Source organism: Phaseolus vulgaris, chromosome 2 (assembly GCF_051622355.1).
Source record: "Phaseolus vulgaris cultivar YP4 chromosome 2, ASM5162235v1, whole genome shotgun sequence".
Taxonomy (NCBI): Eukaryota; Viridiplantae; Streptophyta; class Magnoliopsida; order Fabales; family Fabaceae; genus Phaseolus; species Phaseolus vulgaris.
This window is the reverse complement of record NC_143499.1, coordinates 44,175,942-44,197,042: the sequence shown is the minus strand read 5'-3', so window position 1 is coordinate 44,197,042 and position 21,101 is coordinate 44,175,942. Positions and strand designations below refer to the sequence as shown.

Sequence of the window (21,101 nt, the reverse complement as noted above, 5' to 3'; positions counted from 1 at the left end):
ATTCTATTCGTTTATATATAATATTCATAATCTATAATATTAGTGAAGGAATTGTTTTTTTCAATATAAAAAATAAGTATGATAAGATTTAGTTAGTATTTTATAAAATGATATCTTATTAAGTACAATATTAATATATAGATGTGTTTTTGGGATAACACAATTTATTTATAAACAACATTTTTGGTAAAAAAAATCATATTTTGTAATGTGTATTTTTTTAGTAAGGATTTTTGTGAAAGTTTGAGAAACACTTATTCACAAAACAACATTAAACCCTAAACCCTAAACCCTAAACATTAAGTTGATTATGACTAAAGACATGAAGTGGGATATAAATTTTAATGTTGGGTATAGTTTTTCGTTTTTCCTTTTGATTTATTTGTAGGAATTTCAAAATGTAATTTCATGAGAATTGTTTCTTAAAAAACACAAAAGAGAGATTGACATATGTTTAACTCTTGACATGAAAAATATTTTTTTAGCATTATGACCTCTCAAAATTTCAACATCAAACATGTTCATAAGTGCAACTACTCTTGTTGGTATAAGAATTATGTGTCTCCTCAACCTTATCAAATGTCAATAAACTATGTTGTTTAAATGAAAATTAATCAATAATCATGTTATTAAATTTTTAAACATCTTATTTTTTGGACTTAACATGGTTCTTTAAACCATATAAGATGCATCACATGTATAAAATTATATACGTTTTTGCATTAAACATCCTCTTCCCATAAAATTTGTTTTTACCATGTCATCAAGATTTGAAATAATAACATATTTTGGTATAAATACAATGCTACATAAACTTCACACGAAATCTTTTGTTTATTTATACCATCACTTTTCCCATATAAATCATCACAAAGTAGAATGTCCATCTAATATCTCCAAAACTTTGTTAGTCTCAATTGTTTCATCTCAAATAATTATTCTCATAATAAATATATGCAAATAATACACTTTTATCACCAAAATTAATTTACAGTATTTTACTTATAATAATTGTATTAGTTATGAATGTGTGACAAATGTTGTGACATATATAATTTTGTTACAATATTATTAAAAAAAGTATGTAGATGTTATTTTTTTAAAAATAAGTTACTTATTTATTTTGAAATCCTTATTCAATTATTTATTTTGTTAAAAAATAATGATGTTTTTTTTCTAGTAAATGTATAAAATATTTAAAAAAATATTTTCAATAGAAAATAAATATACCACACTAACTTAAATATCTATATTTTATTTATTAAAGGATAAATTATGTATACTGTTTACTTCTAGAAAGAGAAATTATTTAGTTGTTTTGAAATAAATAGAAGTTATTTAATTAATTATTTTATTAAATAATTAAATAAATTATTTTATTTATTTATTAAAAGATAATAATCTAAACAGTGTACCCTTTTTTTCTTTTGACAAAAAAATTATTATTATTATAATAACAATTGAAATAAAAGTATATTACTAAATTATGAAATATATTTTTTATTAAAATTAATTTTAGAAATAAATATGTTTTTTAATTCTGTTGTAGCTATTTTTTTTATTGTATAAGTAGTTTTTATTGTGATTATTTAGATTTTAAAAATTAATTATTTAAAAGGTAAAATGTATATCTTGTTTATATTATATATTGTTATAGATCATAAATATTATTTTTTTATATATTATTATAGATTATGAGTAATTTTGATTATATTTATTATAAATTCTTACATACATAAGACTAGTTTCAGCAGTACGTGCTTAAGCCCTTCCTAAACCCTAGTATATATAACTGCTAGTTGTTTTTTTTCCTCCATTTGTTTTCGTTTATTCAAATTCAAAATCCCCCACTTTGCAGCCGTCGTCGTTTAACTCCAGGTTCCACTTTCCCCAATTCTTGTTCACTATTTGGCACCATAATAGTTTGTTTTCTTTTACACCCTAGGCCTTTATGTGTGTTGAAGCTTTTGCAATTGTGTTATCACTGACGGAACGCGAATTTCAATTATAAAACAAGGAATTTGAAGTTCCAGAATTGGAAATTTTTTAATTTGACGGATTGTTTGTTATTATTTCTGACGTTTTTGTTGTTCTTGATGCGAAGTGGTGACTTGTGAGCACTTAAATTTCGTAGCAGAGAAATGAGGAAGAAAGTGGACGAAAGAATCAGAACTCTAATTGAGAATGGCGTTAGAACAAGGCATAGGTCCATCTTTGTCATCATCGGTGACAAGTCTCGTGATCAGGTCTTTTTTATTCTATCCTTATAGTGAAAGACTTCTTGGATTGGAACAATTTTGGAAACTCCAATGTCAAAGAATTAAAGAATAGTACAATTTGATTGCTAAGTGCAGTGTCTCTCCTTCTTGCAGATTGTTAATCTTCATTACATGCTTAGCAAGGCGCAGATTAAGTCCAGGCCAACTGTGTTGTGGTGTTACAAGGACAAGCTTGAACTGAGCAGGTGGTGGATACAATCGGTGAAACTATCTTGTGTGAATAAACTTTGATACACTGCTGTCTTGGTTTGTTAGAGTTGTTTTTTGGATGAGGTATGTTTGGTCTTGATTAAGATGGTTATAAATGTTCTAATGCAGTCACAAGAAAAAGCGTGGCAAGCAGATTAAAAAATTGATGCAGAGGGGTCTTTACGATCCGGATAAAGGTGATTCATTTGAATTGTTTGTGGCAAGTGGGGGATTAACTTATTGTTTATATAAGGAGTCGGAAAGAGTTCTTGGTAATACCTTTGGAATGTGTGTACTTCAGGTATCATACATTTCCTTCAAGCTCGTTGTCTTTTGCTGTTGTGCATTCTGGGCTGTCTTTCTCTTTCCTTTCTTTAAGATAAAACATTTTTTCCACCATCTTTCCCTTTAGGATTTTGAGGCTTTGACACCTAATCTCCTAGCAAGAACGATGGAGACAGTGGAGGGAGGAGGGTTGATTGTTCTGCTGCTACGTTCTCTATCCTCGCTGACAAGTCTGTACACCATGGTGATGGTATGAACATAGATTCATGAGAATTGATAGATATTCTAGGTTTTCTTTTTAAATTTCTAATTCATCTGGTTGATTGTAAGTTCTTTTAAGCTATAGTTGCACTCCCTTTTTTGGCTGATATTTGAGAACTTTGTCTAGGACTTTGATTTTGAGATATTTATTTTGTTTTTTCTTGTCTTCATTTTAATTTGTTGTAGTTCATAGACTTTTATGAAACATTTCCTTTACATGTATCCTTTTATTAAAAAAAGGATATGGGTCATTATTTGAGGTAATTCTTTTATCATATAAGTAAATAGTTTTCTTGATATATCTGCAACCTTCTCAATTGGCATGGAAATATTTTATGGCAGCAACAAACCAAAATACATCAATCAATTTTAGGTCGTGGGTTTTATGTGCTTGTTAACAAAAACTTCTATATTTACAACTAATAATTGCTGATAAAAAAATATGGCATAGCCCTATATATTTGATTGGGGCTTCTGTATTGAATGTTAAGGAGGTGAGGCCATTACTTATCATGCTCTGCTTTTCTTTTAGAAGTCTCATTAAATTCAATTCTCGTGTGGATCACTGCTTGCAGGATGTCCATGATAGATTTCGAACCGAATCCCACTCTGAGGCTACTGGGCGCTTCAATGAACGGTTCTTATTGTCACTAGCTTCTTGCAAGGCATGTGTAGTCATGGATGATGAACTGAATGTATTACCAATTTCATCTCACATAAGGTCTATTACCCCAGTTCCTGCTAAAGAGGTACATCCATTATTATGTATTAAACAAAATATTTCTTTTGCACTTTTTTTTCTTTGGGGTTTCTGGATTGTTTTGGATTTTATTGTGTTGGAGATCCATATCTCTAGTCTATGTGAGATCTCCAACACCTTCCCTCACGCTGAAGATCAGACATCTCGAGTGTGGGACTAGATAATATGATTGGTCCAACAAACCTCGTTAGGGATAGGTGCTTGATAAATTCTAATACCATCTTAGAAAGTAGACTTTAACCCTAAATCAACCTTACAAAATTGGTTTGTAAGGTAAGGTATTCACCTACTTATATATTATAATTCAACCATATATCTAGTCGATTTGTAATCTCCAACATAATGCATGAAAAACCCACTTTTAATGTTAGCATAAGTGCAAAACAAATAATTATTTTTTTCTTTTAAAATTTTTCACATGTTTTAAAATATGATACAGATGCTTCAGAATCTTGATGATAGTTTTAAAGCATTTGATAAAATTGTGAATGTTAAAGATATTTGTACTTGTAAAGATGGTGGAGAGTGATAATACATGATAGAAGATGGAACATGGAAGAGACTGGGGAGAGTAATTATATAATGGGGTGATCTGTATAGCACAACCTCCCTCTGTTCTAGGTTAAGGATGCAGTACAATACTGTATTAAGTACATCTTGGCCCCACATACTCAACAATACTGATTAATTTTTATTATTGACCTTCCATCGGGATGCATTATTTCCTCATTCTTAGTGGTGGTGTGTAGTTTTGCATATAGTTAGACATTTAGTAAATTTTTTTGGTTCTTGTTATTCTTAAAACATTATCATTATAATTTTTGGAGTACATTTTTTGTTATTGACAACCTTTTGGATATCAAATACCATGGAAATTATTTATAGTAAATTTTGCATGGGGATGCTATAACATTCTTATTTTCTATTTTGTGGTGTAGTTTTGCATATTTTTAGACATTTACTAAAGTTTTGTCTTGTTGTCTTAATATCTGAAGTATCCTAATTTTTTCTAATTGTTGTGTATGGATTCAATTTTTTAAATAATATTACCAAACAGTGGGATTTTTTTTCTTCTATCTTTCTTGGCAACCAAGCTTGATGGTTGTTTCTTTAAATTTTGGTGGGTTTCTATCACTAATAGTAAGTTTCTTATTTGATGCTGTAGGACTCTGACGAACTCTCAGAAGCGGAACTGGAGCTGAAAAACCTTAAAGAACAGCTTAACGAAGATTTCCCTGTTGGTCCATTGATTAGGAAGTGTTGCACAATGGACCAGGTTTACCTTAGCTACATTTTCTTCTTTTCCAACCAAATTAGTTTTTGGTTAATGAATGTGAGCAAGTTTTATATGATTTTTGTTAATAGGGAAAGGCTGTTGTGACATTTCTGGATGCAATTTTGGACAAGACACTTCGTAGTACGGTTGCTTTATTGGCTGGTCGTGGCCGTGGTAAATCAGCTGCTCTTGGTTTATCAATTGCTGGAGCTATAGCTGTGGGGTACTGTTCCATCTGGACATAGATATATTTATATTGTATAGTGATAACAACTTTTTTAGTAACTTACAATAAAATTATCTGTGTAGGTATTCAAATATCTTTGTGACTGCACCCAGCCCTGAGAATTTGAAAACATTGTTTGATTTTGTATGCAAAGGTTTAGATGCTCTTGAGTACAAGGTACTGGTTCTCTCCCTTGTTGACAGCTACAACCATTATTGGTTAATCAGTATGGATTTTATGTGCAAAAGTTCTAAAGATGGCAACTGGGTCATTAAGTATGCATAAGTTCCAAGGATGGCAACTGGGCTGTTAGCTCTGATAATTAAGTGATCACTAGCATTTATTCTTTGGTTTCTCTGTGGTTCATTGCCCTTCCAAATCATTACATGTAGTGCATCTTTGGATTAATTTATCTGCACAAAAATGATGTTAAAAAGGGTGAGCCAGTACATGAGGCTAGAAAGTGAAGTACACTAAAGTTGCCATACCAAACATACCAGCTTTTATCCTTAAATAAAGTTTTATTTTATCGGAATTTAATTTTTTCCAAAATATAAGAGGGCTACTATTTTCAATGACTAGGAACACATGGATTTTGATGTGGTGAAAAGTGTGAATCCCGAATTCAAGAAAGCTACTGTAAGGATCAATATTTACAAGCACCACAGACAGACAATTCAGGTAAGTCCATTGATCCTTCTGCATTAATACTGTTAAGGGAACTTTCTGATGCCGTGAAGTTATAAGTAAATGTAACTTTGGACTTATTTTTCATCTTAATTATATTTTTCATTCAGTATATACTGCCAAATGAGCATGAAAAGCTTTCACAAGTTGAATTGTTGGTTGTTGATGAAGCAGCTGCTATTCCACTTCCAGTGGTGAAGTCTTTGTTAGGCCCTTATCTGGTCTTTATGTCTTCTACTGTTAATGGGTATGACTACTGTTTGTTTTTGGTGAAATATTCCATCAAATGCAATTTTTGTAAACAATCATCAATGTGGTGAAATTTTTTTGTCCTCAGTTAATCACGCTTAACTTCTAATGTGGCTTAATTACTGACTCTTCCTGGTAACTCATTGAAAGTTATGAAGGTACTGGACGCTCTTTATCACTAAAACTTCTGCAGCAATTGGAAGAGCGAAGTCATATGTCTACTAAGGGCACAAAGGACACTGGTACTATTTACACTTCTGGCTTTTAGAATTCAGTTTAAATATAAATAAATATTGTGCATGTTATGAGCTGTTCTGAACGAAAACACAGTCTAAGTTGATTATGGAATAGAGATAATTGGGTTTCAATTATTCATCAAATGATTAATATCTTTCTCATCGTATGTGTGCATGTTGACTTGATGTTTCAGGTCGTCTGTTTAAGAAAATAGAATTGAGTGAATCCATCAGATATGCTTCTGGGGATCCCATTGAAAGCTGGCTTAACAATCTACTTTGCTTAGATGTTTCAAATGCCATCCCTAATCTGAGCAGGTTAGATCTAAGCGTATTTCACATTTCCTTCCAAAGTTAGTCTCTTTTGTCTATCTCCAATTACTGTTTTTCTCCTGAAAACAGGTTACCTCCACCCAGTGAGTGTGATTTATACTATGTTAATCGGGATACCCTCTTCTCCTATCACCGAGATAGTGAATTATTTTTGCAGGTAAAATCAGATTTATCTGGTTTTGTAGGGTGGCTTGTGATTCATATTTTCACGTGTTTAAATTCTGTTCTAAAAATATATTGTATTATTGCAGCGAATGATGGCCTTATATGTGGCGTCTCATTACAAGAATTCTCCCAATGATTTGCAACTGATGGCAGATGCTCCAGCACACCACTTATTTGTACTACTTGGTATACTTGGTTTCTTTGTTATTTATCTTTTGTTCCTCATTTTAAATTAACATCACTTGAATTAGTCTTATAATTGTATTTGTATGACAGGGCCTGTTGATGAATCAAAGAATCAACTTCCTGATATTCTGTGTGTTATTCAGGTTTGCATACTTGATCAACCAATTTTTCTGCTCTATTTTGCATGTGGCCGACCTCATTGGCTAACATGGCTTGTCCTGCCTTCTCTGTTTTGACAAAACCTGTTATTTCCAATTTTCTCATCACTTGACCATTGTAATGTGTGCTGATACAAGTTAACCATAAGTTATCTTTTCCCACTGCTTGGTCATGATGAGTGAAATTTTTTATTTGTTTCTTGTGATATGTCCAATTATGAAGATACAAGTATATATCATATTGTGGAAACTGTTATTTGATACTGATATTATCTTTCGGACACTATCTTGTATTGGGTGGTTGAAGCCTGGGGTTCTCTTTGTTTAAATATTGATGTTTTTTTTAATCAGATATTTGTAGCTTCTGTATATGCATTAGTTCTGTTTTTTCCTTTATGCCTTCATGCTTTATCATTACACTCAAAATATTGGGCCAATGATTGAGTATTTTAATTTTATGTTGTTTGCGAGATTTCTTCACTTTATATATGGTATCACTTTGTTTGCTTTAAATTTGTTATTGATTATGATTATACTATAGATGGTTACACTTATTATCCCTCTTCTGCTTGTCTTTTCTGCAACTTCAATTTTCCATAACTTTTATTTACAGGTTTCCCTTGAGGGACAAATTTCTCGTGAGTCAGCTATCCGAAGTTTGAGTGATGGTCATCAACCTTTTGGAGATCAAATACCATGGAAATTCTGTGAGCAATTCAGAGACACAGTTTTCCCCGCACTTTCAGGTGCTCGTATTGTACGCATAGCGACACACCCAAGTGCCATGAGGGTAAATTTTATACTCTGTTCTGGGATATGGTTTGACCAGATTCCTCCAAAGTTGTAACATCTTTCTTTAATTTCAGCTTGGATATGGTTCACAAGCAGTAGAACTCTTAGTTCGGTGAGTGCATGGCTGTTCTTGTTTCAATTGAAGTAATGTTCATTTTATGATTTTGTTTTACACAAGGTTCCATGAGCATTCAATGTTTTTCAGAAGTTTTTACTTTAATATCTTATTTTGTTTGAGTGGAGTCATGGTTCAACAGTTTGATAGAAAATATCTCTGATATTTATGTATATAGTCAATTATTTCTCTAATCAAGGTGCTAATATAGGAGTTGCTTCATCTGTTTATTAGAATTTTAATTTTTGTAATTGATAAGGTATCGGTATAAATATATTCATGTGGTCTGATCTGATTACTCAAGAATTCCATCTTACTCTCTGTTTACTAGTCTAAGATTGATGCCTTGGAACCTGGTGACCTTAGGTTCTAAGCTGAGAAACAGTGTTTATGTTTATGGGGAAAGTCTACGCATTTCTTACCCTCTGAGACCCCACGAAGGTGGTGGGAGCATCATGCAGAGGGTTGGCAAAACAATATTTTGGCTTGTATGTGAATGGTGCTGTTTGATAGTGTACACGTATCATAGACCTGTAGGAACCATAAAAAAAAAATAATAGAAGGGAAACTCAAAAAGGACTTAAGCTTATGTTGAGCCCTTGGTCGTTGAGCTTTTCATATAATCCATAGGTAAGCGAGACGACGAAGAGCGCGACGAGAGTGAAGCAGGTGAGACGACGAAGAGTACGACGAGAAGGTGGAGATAGAGGGCGACGTTGACACGACACAACGCGCCGACGAGGCCGAGCGCTGAGACGACGGAAACGAAGAGGTCACTGAATAAGAACGGGTTTAGAGGCACCTTGTAAGGCAGGAAATGGAGGGAGCGGGGAGCAGTAGAGAGTGGGGGGCGGAAGGGAGGCAGGGTCGTCAGAATTTGCGGAGGAAACCACCTCTCCAACCTAGTAACTATGGCAACTCCACAACATTTTTCTTTTCAAATTTCCCCAGCAGGTTCGAAGAGAAAGATATGCTCAAAATCTTCCAAAGGTGGGCAAGGGTGCAAGACGTTTTTATCTCTCGAAGGCTTAACAAGTGGGGCAAAAGATTTGGGTTTGTGAGGATGTATGATGTGAAGAACGTGGGAAAACTGGAGCGAGAACTCGACCAAATATACATCGGGAGTCGGAAACTTTTTGTGAACCTACCGAAGTACCATAGAGCGGAGATAACAAAGGAGGAGAGAAGGAACAGAGGGTTGGTGGGCACGGGGTGGCGCGAGCAGGGGGTGAAAGACAAGGTCGATATGGAGGAAAGAAAGGCATACAAAGGAAAGGAGGTATGGGTGAAGGGAGGGAACAGATCCTTTGCGGATGTAGTTAGAGGACAGGAAAGGTGGGAATGGAAGGGATCTGGCTTTACTACACAGCAACTGTCCCTGCCGTGGATGGAGGGAAGCATGATAGGGAGGTATAGTGATGAAATAGACTTTGAACACTTGGGAGAAAAATTTGTTAGAGGGGGAATGAGCATGGTCAAAGTAAGAGCGATGGGGGACAATCTTGCTCTCTTAACGTCAAGAGGAGGTGAGAAGATGGAGGAGATGATAAGTTTAAACAGAGATTGGTTTGATAGTATCTTTGTCAGGATTCAACCATGGACAGCATCGTTCACGGTGAGCCATAGAGTGGTTTGGGTAAGGTGTATTGGCTTGCCAATATCCATATGGAACAGAGAGTGTTTCGCTAGAGTGGTTGGAGAGGTAGCTACACTGATTGATATTGATGAGGCCACGCTGACGTGGGAAAACCTTGAGTTCGCACGTCTGAAAGTGAGAGTTGAGAATAATCGAATCATAAGGGAGGCAAGGACGATTAGGATCAATAATCAAAATATAAAGGTTTCTCTTGAAGAGGAATTCCCAGTGACAGCAGTTGGTTCATGTAAAGGCCCACGTTGCAGCTTTGATTCGTCGGACAGTGTCACTTCAACCAAAACATATGTCGAGGAATCAACGTTTTCGGTGAAAAGTGACGAGGTGGAGGGAGGTAGACGGGCCATGGAAGAGAGCCAGCCGAGGCCGAAGGTGGTCGGAGGTGGTGAGGAGGAAGGAGGTCAAGCGCAGGGATTGAATGACCGTTTAGGGGAGCTCTCTGCAGAGATCAGTATGTGTAAGAGGAAAGGTGTTTTTTGTTTCACAAATGAGGATAGTCAAAAGCAGAAGACGCTTGAGGAACCTGTTTCTGACAACGCTGTTGTCCAGGCCAGTGAGCGCCCACACGGTAGCTATTTTGCACATGCTGAGCTGGCGAGATTAGTAGTGGACGTGGAAAGTATGCACACCCAGAACACACACGGATCAGTATTGGGCCAGAGTAAGAAGGTAGCCCAAGAAGAAGTGGCGCAGACGGGCTCGGGAGTGGGCCTCTCTGGGTTAGGGCCTGATTTTCCCTTGTCGGAGTATGGAGCTGGAAAGGAAGGAAGAAGGGGGGGAGCACGACGAGAGGACATGTGTTCTGTACAGGAACAGAGGATCGATTCAAAAGTTGAGAAGGAGGCTAACAACTTTACACATGTGGTGTTGGGGAATGAGTTGAAGAAGAAGCCCTTGGAGCTAGAAGGGGCGGAAGTTGGTAACGTCACTTCCGACGCGACATTTGGGCTCGGGAATCATCGTAGCAGAAGTGAGCAGTTGCTGGGGGGGTGATGAAGATGGTGGGTGTGTGGGGAGAGGTGTTAAAACCTATCAAAGGCGGAGAAAAACCAAGGGACTTGTCGATTTAGATTGCTCCATGTCACACCCACGACGATCGGTTAGAATTAGAAACAAATGCCCACAGAGTGCATTCTCAACCCATTCTAGACAAGGTCTGCCTGCAGTCTCTCTCTCTGATGGTGATATAGATAACTGTAATCTGAGGTTGCGTGAGTCGGACTCGTCAGAGGAACCCGTTAAGTTGTGGGAGATTAGTAGAATAGTAGGTATAAGGTGCCGGAAGGATGAACAAGAGGTTCTTCAGGAGTTTTTGTTCTTGGAAGAAAGGGATGTGAAGACCATGAGAAGTGCAGAGGAAGGGAAGAAGGGAGGTCTCTTATGATTATTGTCAACTTGAATATAAGAGGTCTGGGGGGTGGCACGAAGGCAAGGTATATGACGCATTTGATAGGTAGGGAGGAGGCGGATTTTGTATGTATACAAGAAACAAAAGCTAAGGAAATCTCGGAGGTGAGATGCTTTGCATTGTGGGGAGGGAATAATGTAGGTTGGATACACAATAAAGGGGAGGAGGGGAGTGGAAGTCTTTTGTCACTGTGGCACAAATATGAGTTTATTTATGACTACCATTTGATGGGAAAAGGGTTTATTGTGGTGGTTGGTCAACATGTGAAATCGTCTGTTAGGTGTGTTGTGGCCAACATTTATTCCCCTTGTGACTTGAATGCAAAGAAGACTCTATGGAAGGAGCTCTCCAATGTTAAAGAGGCGACACAAGAACCAATCTGGTGTTGTTGTGGTGACTTCAATGCAGTGAGAAGTAGATCTGAAAGGAGAGGAGTTAGAAGTAGGAGCGACAAGGCAAGAAAGATATCTGGTTTTAACAGCTTTATTGAATCCATGTCTTTGTTAGACTTGCCTTTGGTTGGCAAGAAGTACACGTGGTTTAGACCAGACGGAACAGCTAAAAGTAGAATAGACAGAGGGCTCGTCACGGAAGAATGGCTATTGAAGTGGCCCAAGAGCAAACAGTATGTACAACGAAGGGAAGTTTCTGACCATTGTGCTCTGGTGATAAAATTTGTGGAGAAGGATTGGGGTCCTAAACCCTTTAGATCGATTGACGCGTGGTTTCTGGAGAAGGGGTTCAACACATTCGTAAAGGAGAAATGGGAATCCTTCACAGTTCAGGGGAATGGGATATCAAGATTCAAAGAGAAAATGAAATTGCTTAAGTCTGATCTGAAAGTGTGGAACAGGGAGGTTTTTGGGAATCTTCATACTACGAAGAGTAGGATCCTACAGGAGTTGGAGGTTTTAGACGACAGAGACTGTAATGGGGGTCTAGAGGAAAGCGATAGAATAAAAAGAATGGAGTTGACAAGCCATTTGGTAGAGAATGATAAAAAACTTGAGTCTCTTATGTGCCAAAAGGCTAGAGCAAATTGGTTTAAGAGTGGAGATTCGTGCATTAGGTTTTTTCACTCATCTTTGAGGTGGAGAAGACTTAGGAATGAAGTGAAGGGTGTCCAGGTGGGGGACCGATGGTGCGAGGAACCGGGTACAGTCCGGCTGGAGGCGAAAAAGTTGTTTGAAGCCAGGTTCAATGCTACGAAAGATCTAGGGGTGAGGTTGGATGAGGTTGATTTCAAGACTCTAACCTTAACGGATAATGAGGGGCTGGTGGCTGGTTTCACTGAGAAAGAGATTAAGGATGCTGTGTGGCAGTGTGAAGGATCTAAGAGCCCAGGCCCAGATGGGTTCAATTTTAATTTTATTCGGAAAAGTTGGGACTTTGTGAAAGAGGAGTTAATGGTAGCAATGGCCTCTTTTCAAGCGACAGGGAACATCCCGAAGAGATGCAATGCCTCATTCATTGCGCTTATCCCGAAGGTGAGGGACCCCGCTAAGGGTAGAGGGATGTTGGATAGTGTCCTGATGGCTAATGAAGTGGTGGAAGACCTCAGGAAGAAGGGGAGAAGCGGTATTTGCCTAAAAGTGGACTTTGAGAAGGCCTACGACTCGGTTAGATGGGATTTCCTTTATGATATGTTACACAAATTGGGGTTCCACAATGTTTGGATTTCGTGGATCAGAGGGTGTCTGGAATCTGCTATTGTGTCAGTCTTAGTGAATGGGAGTCCTACGGAGGAGTTTAAACCTTCTAGAGGTTTGCGACAGGTTGACCCCCTGGCACACTTCTTGTTTATAGTGGTAGCTGAAGGACTTGCAGGGTTAGTAAGACGAGCTTTGAAGGTTAATTTGCTTACGGGCCTTAAGATGTGTATGTTACTATTTGCGGACGACACTCTTTTTTTGTGTGAAGACACCTTTGGAAATGTGTTAACCTTGAAGGCCATTCTGAGGGGCTTTGAGTTAGCCTCAGGTCTGAAGATCAACTTCCACAAGTCAAGGTTAGCAGGCATTAATGTACAAAGCAGTAAGATAGGGTGTTTCACTAAGACGTTGAATTGCATTTAGATGGAAGTACCGTTCAAATATTTGGGTCTGGAGGTGGGAGGGAACCCAAGAAAGAAGCAATTATGGGAACCAGTTATAAACAAGTTGAAAGCAAAACTCAGTGTTTGGAAGGGGAGATTTTTATCCATGGCAGGAAGGATATGCCTAATCAATTCTGTTCTAACCGCAATTCCTTTGTATTATCTCTCTCTCTTCAAAGTACCGGCTTCGGTGTGTAAAAGGATTATTAGTATTCAAACAAGATTCTTATGGGGCTGGGGGAAACTAACCAAGCCAATTGCTTGGGTTAGCTGGAATGATGTTTGCAAACCAAAAGAGGAGGGGAGGGTTGGGGTGTAGAGATATACGCTTGTTTAATCAAGCTCTACTAGCCAAGTGGAGATGGAGGTTTCTTTCGGAGGAGAATGGAAGTTGGAAGATGCTGTTGGATTCTAAATACAACCTGGGGGATGAAAACAGTCAAACACCTGTCAAATATCAATCTTGGTGGTGGAGAGACCTCACTAAAGTATGCAAGGTTGGTGGAGGAAGAGGGTGGTTTCAGGAAGAGCTAGGTTGGGAAGTAGGTTGTGGTGACAAAGCAAAGTTCTGGGAGGATGTATGGATTGGTAGTGTCGATCTTAAGTCCTTGTTCCCGCGCTTATACTTTTTATCTTTAAACCAAGGTAAAGCAGTGGGGGAGATGGGTGTTTGGGTTGATACGGAGTGGAGGTGGGACTTGAGGTGGAGGCGTGACAGATTTGTATGGGAATCCTCTCTGGAGAGGGACCTTATTCTGCTTCTATCAAGGGTCATTATGAGAAAGAATGTCCAGGATATCCAGGTTTGGGGGAAGGAGATACCGGGCTATTTTCGGTGAGCTCGGCGTATGAGTGTCTATCTAAGCATGGTAAAGGGAACAATGACGAAGTGTTCAAGCTTCTGTGGAAGGTGAAGACCTTTCCAAATGTATTGGTAACTGCCTGAAGGGTGTTTAAGGGGAGAATCCCCACTAGAGTGAGTTTGAGCCGGAGAGGAATGATGTTGAACTCAACAGTGTGTCCCTTGTGTCTGCGAGACTTGTCAACATCTCTTCATGGATTGTAAATATGCTCAACAGGTATGGTCTCAATGCCTTCAGTGGGTAGGCATTTCTTTTGTTGAGCATCATGATCTTAAGCGGCATTTCCTAAGTTTTCACTTGTTTCAAGTTAGTAACAAGCAGAATAAGATCTGGAAAGGGGTCTGGGTTAATGTTATTAGAAGTATATGGGACCAGAGGAATCTGATTACCTTTCAGCAAGGGGTAGTAGATGCAGAGGAAATATTCCAGAGGGCCCAACTTAAGTCTTGGCTGTGGCTAAAGCATAAAGCCCATTCGTTCTCTTATTCTTTTACAGATTGGGTTTTCAACCCAATTATATGCATTAAAAGCTGCTAATGTTTCCTTGTTTTGGGTCTCCTGAAGAAGCTGGTTTTTCTGGTTGGTATCATGTGAAGGTTATGGTTCGGTTGGAACCTGTGATGGCGATGGAGTGAATCCCTTAGGGGTTAGCTGCTGTTACCTGTATTGGGGTTGGTCTTCAATCATCTTTTGCAGGAACACGTAGCATCTTTTTAAAGGAGTCATAACATGGGAACAACTGTTTTGTGGTGGTAGGGTGGTCTTCCTGCATTTTCTGGAGTCATGGGGCGTGATTAGATCAAGGCTGGATGCTTTGGAGGGGAGCTAAGGTTGGGTTTGAGCCACGCTTTTCGGGGGGTGGAGATAGCTTGGTTGAGGAATGTGAAGTTGTGGCAATGAGTAACCAAGGCGTTATGTCGGGTTACGTAATTGCTGTTTGGTGTCAAGGTGGACTGGTTGGCTGGTTGGACTGCTATAATTCGTATGTGTAGGGGGGGTCGGTGCAGGTATGAAGGTTTCAATTGGAGAGGGTGTGATTTGAAGGGTGCCGTGGGGAGCAGCTTGGAAAACTGGTGAAGTGTGTTAGGATTTTTTAGGTGTTGCCGTGCTGTTCTTTGGAGTGCAGTTGGGTGTTGGGTGCTGTTATTTTATTTTATTTTATTGGGTGCTGGTTTGGGTTTGGCATTCCCTTTTGTAGGCTTAGGGTTTTGGTTATACTTTCTTTTGTGGAAGTGTAACTTTGTGGCTGTGGTACAAGGGTTGGGATACCCCTTAAGTATCCCCTTAATTTTATTCATTTATAGCTGATAAAAAAAAAATAGACCTTTACCTACACTCTAGTTAGTTATGACAGCTGTTCACTCTGTTACAACAGCTGTGAGTTAGGTGGCGCACTTGGTCAGTTAATGATCTGTACAAACACTAGTATAAACAGATTTTATAATAATAATACTGATTCAGCATATTTTCTCAATGCATCTTGTATTTTCCATTTGTAGTTTTAAGATGGTATCAAAATTAAAACTATGCTTCAAGATATATTGTAATTTGTCACTGTCTGCAGCTACTATGAAGGACAACTCACTTCTATTTCTGAGATTGATGTTGAAGATGAAGGAAAGACTCCACGTGTTAGAGTTACTGAAGCTGCAGAGAAAGTATGTTACCACTAAAAATCCCTTATTGAATAGGTTTGAATTAGTTGTGTTCATTGAAGTCTTTGAAAGTTAAGTATGCCGGTGGTATTGGAACTATCTAGGATTCCTTTTATTGTCTAGCAAAGACGGAAATTTTAGAAAAATGTCACGGGTACTAATTATACTAGTAGAAATACAAGTGTTGTCGCACCTGTGTGACCATATATTTATTATATTACTAAAAAATAATGAGAAAGAGGAGATGAACCTGAATGTATGAGGGGCATTGAGTTTGGTGAAAACCCTTCTCTGACTTAGATAAAGAAAACAGTGTGATTTTTTTTTGTGCAAAATGAGATAGAAACTTAATATAGTGACTTGGTTTGTGGGTGTGTGTGACAGTTCCTCTTGGTGGCGGAAAGATAAAATATTTGCAATATTATTGGAGAACAAATACATATTGAAGGGTAAAACAGTAAATATAATGTGTACGCCAAATGAGGATACCTATTTGTTATATTATAAATTAAGAAATTGTCCAAAAGAAGATAATCTTAGAGGAGGCATGATTCTCCAATTTAGCAAATGTGTTAGGAGTTGTAAGATTTTCATGAAATTTCATCAGAAGGATGAGGAGATCGAAAACCTTTAACTGGGCTGGAGGACTTAGGGCATGAACCCGCGTTCATTTCTAAGATACATTTGTTGCTTCTCAGTTGGGAGGATTACCTATCATCTGGGCTATGACAAAAATAGAAATTCCCTACAGATTGAATTTTTAACATTAAATTTATGGATAAACAAATGATGCTTTTATGTGATTTCCTTGTTATGGTTGCACAATCTCAATTAGATCCAGCATGGAATCAGAATTCCCTGTTCACAAGGCAACCTACCAGGTGCAACCACCAATTTGATGTTTTAGGGTAGTGAGTGGAGAGGCTGCTTTTGCAGCCAAACCTTGTGGTCAAGTCTCGATACAACAACTAAAACTTGTGGTTTTCATCATTCAGTAATATGGTAGCATGGAATTTGTTTAGGTTGTCAGTTTTTTTATGCTGCTTTATTCGGGATTTCAACCAGCCTTTCCATATACTGGCTAGGTATTGTAACTAGTTTCAACCAACATGTACCTACTAACCCTGTTGTATTGGCAATCTTTATCATGGTTTCTTTTATTCTCTTTCACTTCATAATTAAGTGAGTGGCTTGATGACTGTTGTCATTCCGTCCAGTCTCTATAAACTTATGATGTCCTGTTTCTAGCATTTATGATGTCTCACTTGGAATGTATCTTTCAATTGTATGTGCTATTGTTTTATTTTCCAAAGAAAGACGTAATATTTTCTTGCTTCTTTCCCTTGCTACGTTTTGATTTCATAGATAAAGACACATTATTTTTGGGCAGTTCCTTACCGTCAAATGTAAGCACTTTATTAACTGGTTTCTTTTAGCTAATGACCGAATTCAAATACCGTGCATAGTGCAGTTTGAGCAAGAATAGCAGGCTATATTTGATTTGTTATTTTATGTGCCTTTTAACTCCATCATTTGTATGTTTATCATTTTCAAATACGCTTTAGCTTTTTCATGATACTACTATGGAATATGGATTCAGGTTTCACTACTAGAAGAAAATATAAAACCTAGAACAGATCTTCCTCATTTGCTTGTACATCTGCGGGAAAGAAAGCCAGAGAAGCTTCATTACATTGGTGTCTCCTTTGGGCTAACTTTGGACCTTTTTCGCTTTTGGAGGAAACATAAATTTGCTCCTTTCTACATCGGCCAGATTCCAGTTAAGCTTTTTTCAGAATTTGTAAATAAGACCGAATTTATATTTACTAGTGATTAACGCGTTTCTTCAACTTCATAGAATACTGTTACTGGTGAGCATTCGTGCATGATCCTAAAACCCTTGAACAATGATGAAATTGAAGCTGATGGATCAAATCCGTTGGGTTTTTTCGGTCCATTTTACCAAGGTGGATTCTCTTCCTTTGCTGTTATGATTTGTCTTTGATACTATAATCCATTTTCTTAATGGTTGATGATTTAGTTTGCTACTTGTAGATTTTAGACAAAGATTTGCTAAACTTCTTGCTTCGACCTTTCGTGGCATGGAATACAAGCTTGCTTTGAGGTTAGTATTAAGAGTTTAGTGGTTCACTTTTCTAAATTCTTAGATGTAAGTTGATGTTTTGGAGTTCATTTAATTCTAATGAACTAAGGCTATGTATTACTGATAATTAATTAGATTATATTGACGAATCAGATTTTTCACAGCTTTATTTGTTCATTTTGATAAAAGAAGGGTAAATGCAAAGCAAAAAAAGTATTTGAGACAAACAAAAGACTTCACAGAAAAAAGAACTTGATATTTCAATGTCTTTTGAACACAAACTCTGATAACCTTTATGAAGGTTAAGCGGAAAAGGGTATTAAGGAAAATAAACATGTAAAGGAAATGGAAAACTATGTCAAAGTTACAGCAACTTTTTTTATTTTCACTGCACTTCCTACCGAGTTGGTAAATAAATATCAATTATTCCAAACTTGCTAGTAAGTGGTAGCTGGCCAATTTTAAGACTCTCGGCCTTTACACTTTCTTGAATTCTGTAGTATGTTCATCCCTCATTTATATCTCTATTTTTCTAAATACTTATTATAATGATAATTTATCCAGCATAATAGATCCAAAAATCAATTTCAAGGACCAAGACCCTAAGGAAATCGCATCTGATAAATATCTGCAGTCAATCGGAGAATATTTATCACCACATGATATGAAGCGTTTGGAGGCGTATGTTGACAACCTTGCTGACTTTCATCTGGTAAGAGCTCAAGTGATAGATAACGATACTGATCGGTTTTCTGGATGGTTTCTTGATGATGACTTGTCTAATGCCTTTCTGGTTATCGAAAATTGTTGTTCTTCATTTGTTAAAATCCTAAACGGTGATTAATTCCTTTTTTCAAAGTTGAGGTCCATCTTGCTCTACCCACCTTCACCAAAACAATGCCCTGATTATTATTTTGCCTGCATAAAGGTTCAATTAAAATGTTAAATACAAATAAGTATATTTTTACCAATTATAATTGTGGTTTAGTATTATTTTTTTACCGGAAATTGTGGTGGTTTAATGTGACATGGTTGTTGAATGAAGTGAGTATAGTTTTTTTATTGGATAAACTGCGTTGGTAATCAATATTGGATAAACAGCATGGTATGTGAGATCATCAATATGTGAGAATTGTGATGACCAAATTAAATGGCATTTCAAATGTGGTTCAGTGTGGTGACTGATGTAACCCCAAACTTCTTGCATTGTCACTGCTGAAGTTGTGATGTAACTATTCCAAACCTAGTATATTGAAATAACATACTTTGAATATCTGTTAAATAAATTTGGAGCGTTTTTAAGTTTGATCTCGACCCCTTTTCTCTTTGACAGATCCTAGATTTGGTTCCAACCCTTACACGTCTGTACTTCCAACAAAAGCTCCCAGTTACTGTGTCCTATGCTCAAGCTTCTGTATTACTCTGCATCGGTCTGCAGAATCAGAACATTTCTTATATTGAGGTCTGTTTATCATTCTATTAATTTGTTTAGTTGAAACATTAGATACTCGAATGACTAGTTTGCACTTGATGTCTTGTACGTCAAAGCAATAAAGGGAAACATAAAGCTGAATCCTATTTAGTTAATTTATATGCAGTGTTAATGTGAATTTTTTTAATAGACATCAAATACGATTTCTTTTGCTGTCACATTATATAAATGAATTGGATGAATTCTTAAGGAATGTCTATGCAAAAAAGTTTAACAATGATTGTGCATATAAATTAAATTCAAATCCTATTACGAGATTTACACAACAAAAACCTTATCTCACCGGGTAAAGGTCAGGGACATGGATCATTGTGTTGAATTTTTCTAAAGTATGCTAAGCCATCTTTTGAAATTTAGCATATATTGGTCACTGGTCAGTTTATCATGATACACATTCTCTATCAAATCAACGAGTCAGTCTAAATTTTTTTGTTTGATTTTGTTGAGGTTTGAGTTTTCCTGTTTGATGTCTACCCTCACTGGTGCGCTTCTCAATAAGATGGAATCACATTCTCTTATATCCCTTTCGTTTAACAGGGACAAACAAATTTGGAACGGCAAACAATATTGTCTCTATTTATAAAGGTTATGAAGAAGTTCTACAAATATCTAGATGGCCGTGCATCCAAGGAGATTGAATCAACCTTGCCAAGACTGAAAGAAGTAAGTTTCTTGATGACAATTTATCTTCTGTATTCCTCGGCAATGTGCTTCCTCTAGAATCCACAGAAAATTTTGGTTACTGAATTTACTATTCTGTTGTGGTGTTTAGGAAAACAAATTGTAGTTGATGCCTCCCTTTTCACATTCACTAATCTTGCACCACTTCTTTTATGGGTTATGTTCTGTTTTGTCCATAGATTGTCATGGAACCTCATAGTGTCTCAGTGGACGAAGATCTCAACAATGCAGCTAAACAAGTTGAGGTATGTGCGTTCATCTTTTGTTGTAGATCCCTACCCCAAATCCCATCTTTGCTTTTTCAACTCCAGTTTTCATGGCTCAAATCATGTTACGTGTTTGTCACTGGATAGGATGACATGAAATCAAAAGCAGAGTCGCTCTTTACTCCTGAATTGTTGCAGCAGTATGCCATTGATGATGGAGAATCTGGCTTTCAGACTGTTTTACAAAATAATGATGGAAAAATGCCCACCGGTGGTCTTATCAGCGTGAAATCCAGTAGGAGTGCAGGGAAACCTGAAAAGGTAAAGGACAGTGGCAAGAGTGACAAAAAGCGCAGTAAAGATAATCACAACCATAAATCAAGCAAAAAGAGAAGATCATGAATTGAGTCTGATGATGATAAGAACCGTCCAAGAAAAAACTGATGATTTCAGGGATTGTTGGTTCTCGAGTCAGAACGGCATACAAGGTCAAAGTTTAGGGTTCCAAATCAAGGGGATGAGAATCCACTGACAACAAGCTCATTTCATGTAATGCCTGCGCATGGCTGGCTGTGGAGATCTATGGTGCTACACTTAAATTTATTTATTTTTTCAAATATTTTCATGGTAATTAGTGGGTAGTACTACTGCATTATTATAAATGCGACGGCTACAGAGAAATATATTTATGATACAATTTTACCAGCCTTTTTTGTAGCTGAAGAGGATTGATCACAACGGTATGA

General features: G+C 37.1%; 1 protein-coding gene across 2 annotated transcripts; it reads left to right on the top strand.

Annotated features, from left to right (window-relative positions):
• Positions 1–1,740: 1,740 nt before the first annotated feature.
• Positions 1,741–21,072, top strand: LOC137812425 (GNAT acetyltransferase (DUF699)). Of its 2 annotated transcripts, none has more exons than XM_068614390.2 (27): positions 1,741–1,878; positions 2,105–2,246; positions 2,373–2,464; positions 2,598–2,769; positions 2,881–3,003; positions 3,590–3,763; positions 4,940–5,050; positions 5,140–5,273; positions 5,360–5,453; positions 5,859–5,957; positions 6,074–6,210; positions 6,363–6,454; positions 6,643–6,766; positions 6,851–6,938; positions 7,033–7,132; positions 7,223–7,275; positions 7,904–8,080; positions 8,157–8,194; positions 15,782–15,875; positions 17,473–17,652; positions 17,731–17,839; positions 17,928–17,997; positions 18,541–18,688; positions 19,310–19,438; positions 20,006–20,131; positions 20,329–20,394; positions 20,503–21,072. In XM_068614390.2, the coding sequence occupies exons 2-27, from the start codon at positions 2,142–2,144 to the stop codon at positions 20,755–20,757; spliced, it is 3,090 nt and encodes a 1,029-aa protein (XP_068470491.1). In that variant the 5' UTR covers positions 1,741–1,878; positions 2,105–2,141; the 3' UTR covers positions 20,758–21,072. The 2 variants fall into 2 exon arrangements, with proteins under 2 accessions (XP_068470491.1, XP_090155081.1); XM_090298955.1 differs by having other exon boundaries at positions 1,822–1,878; positions 2,138–2,246.
• Positions 21,073–21,101: the final 29 nt, after the last annotated feature.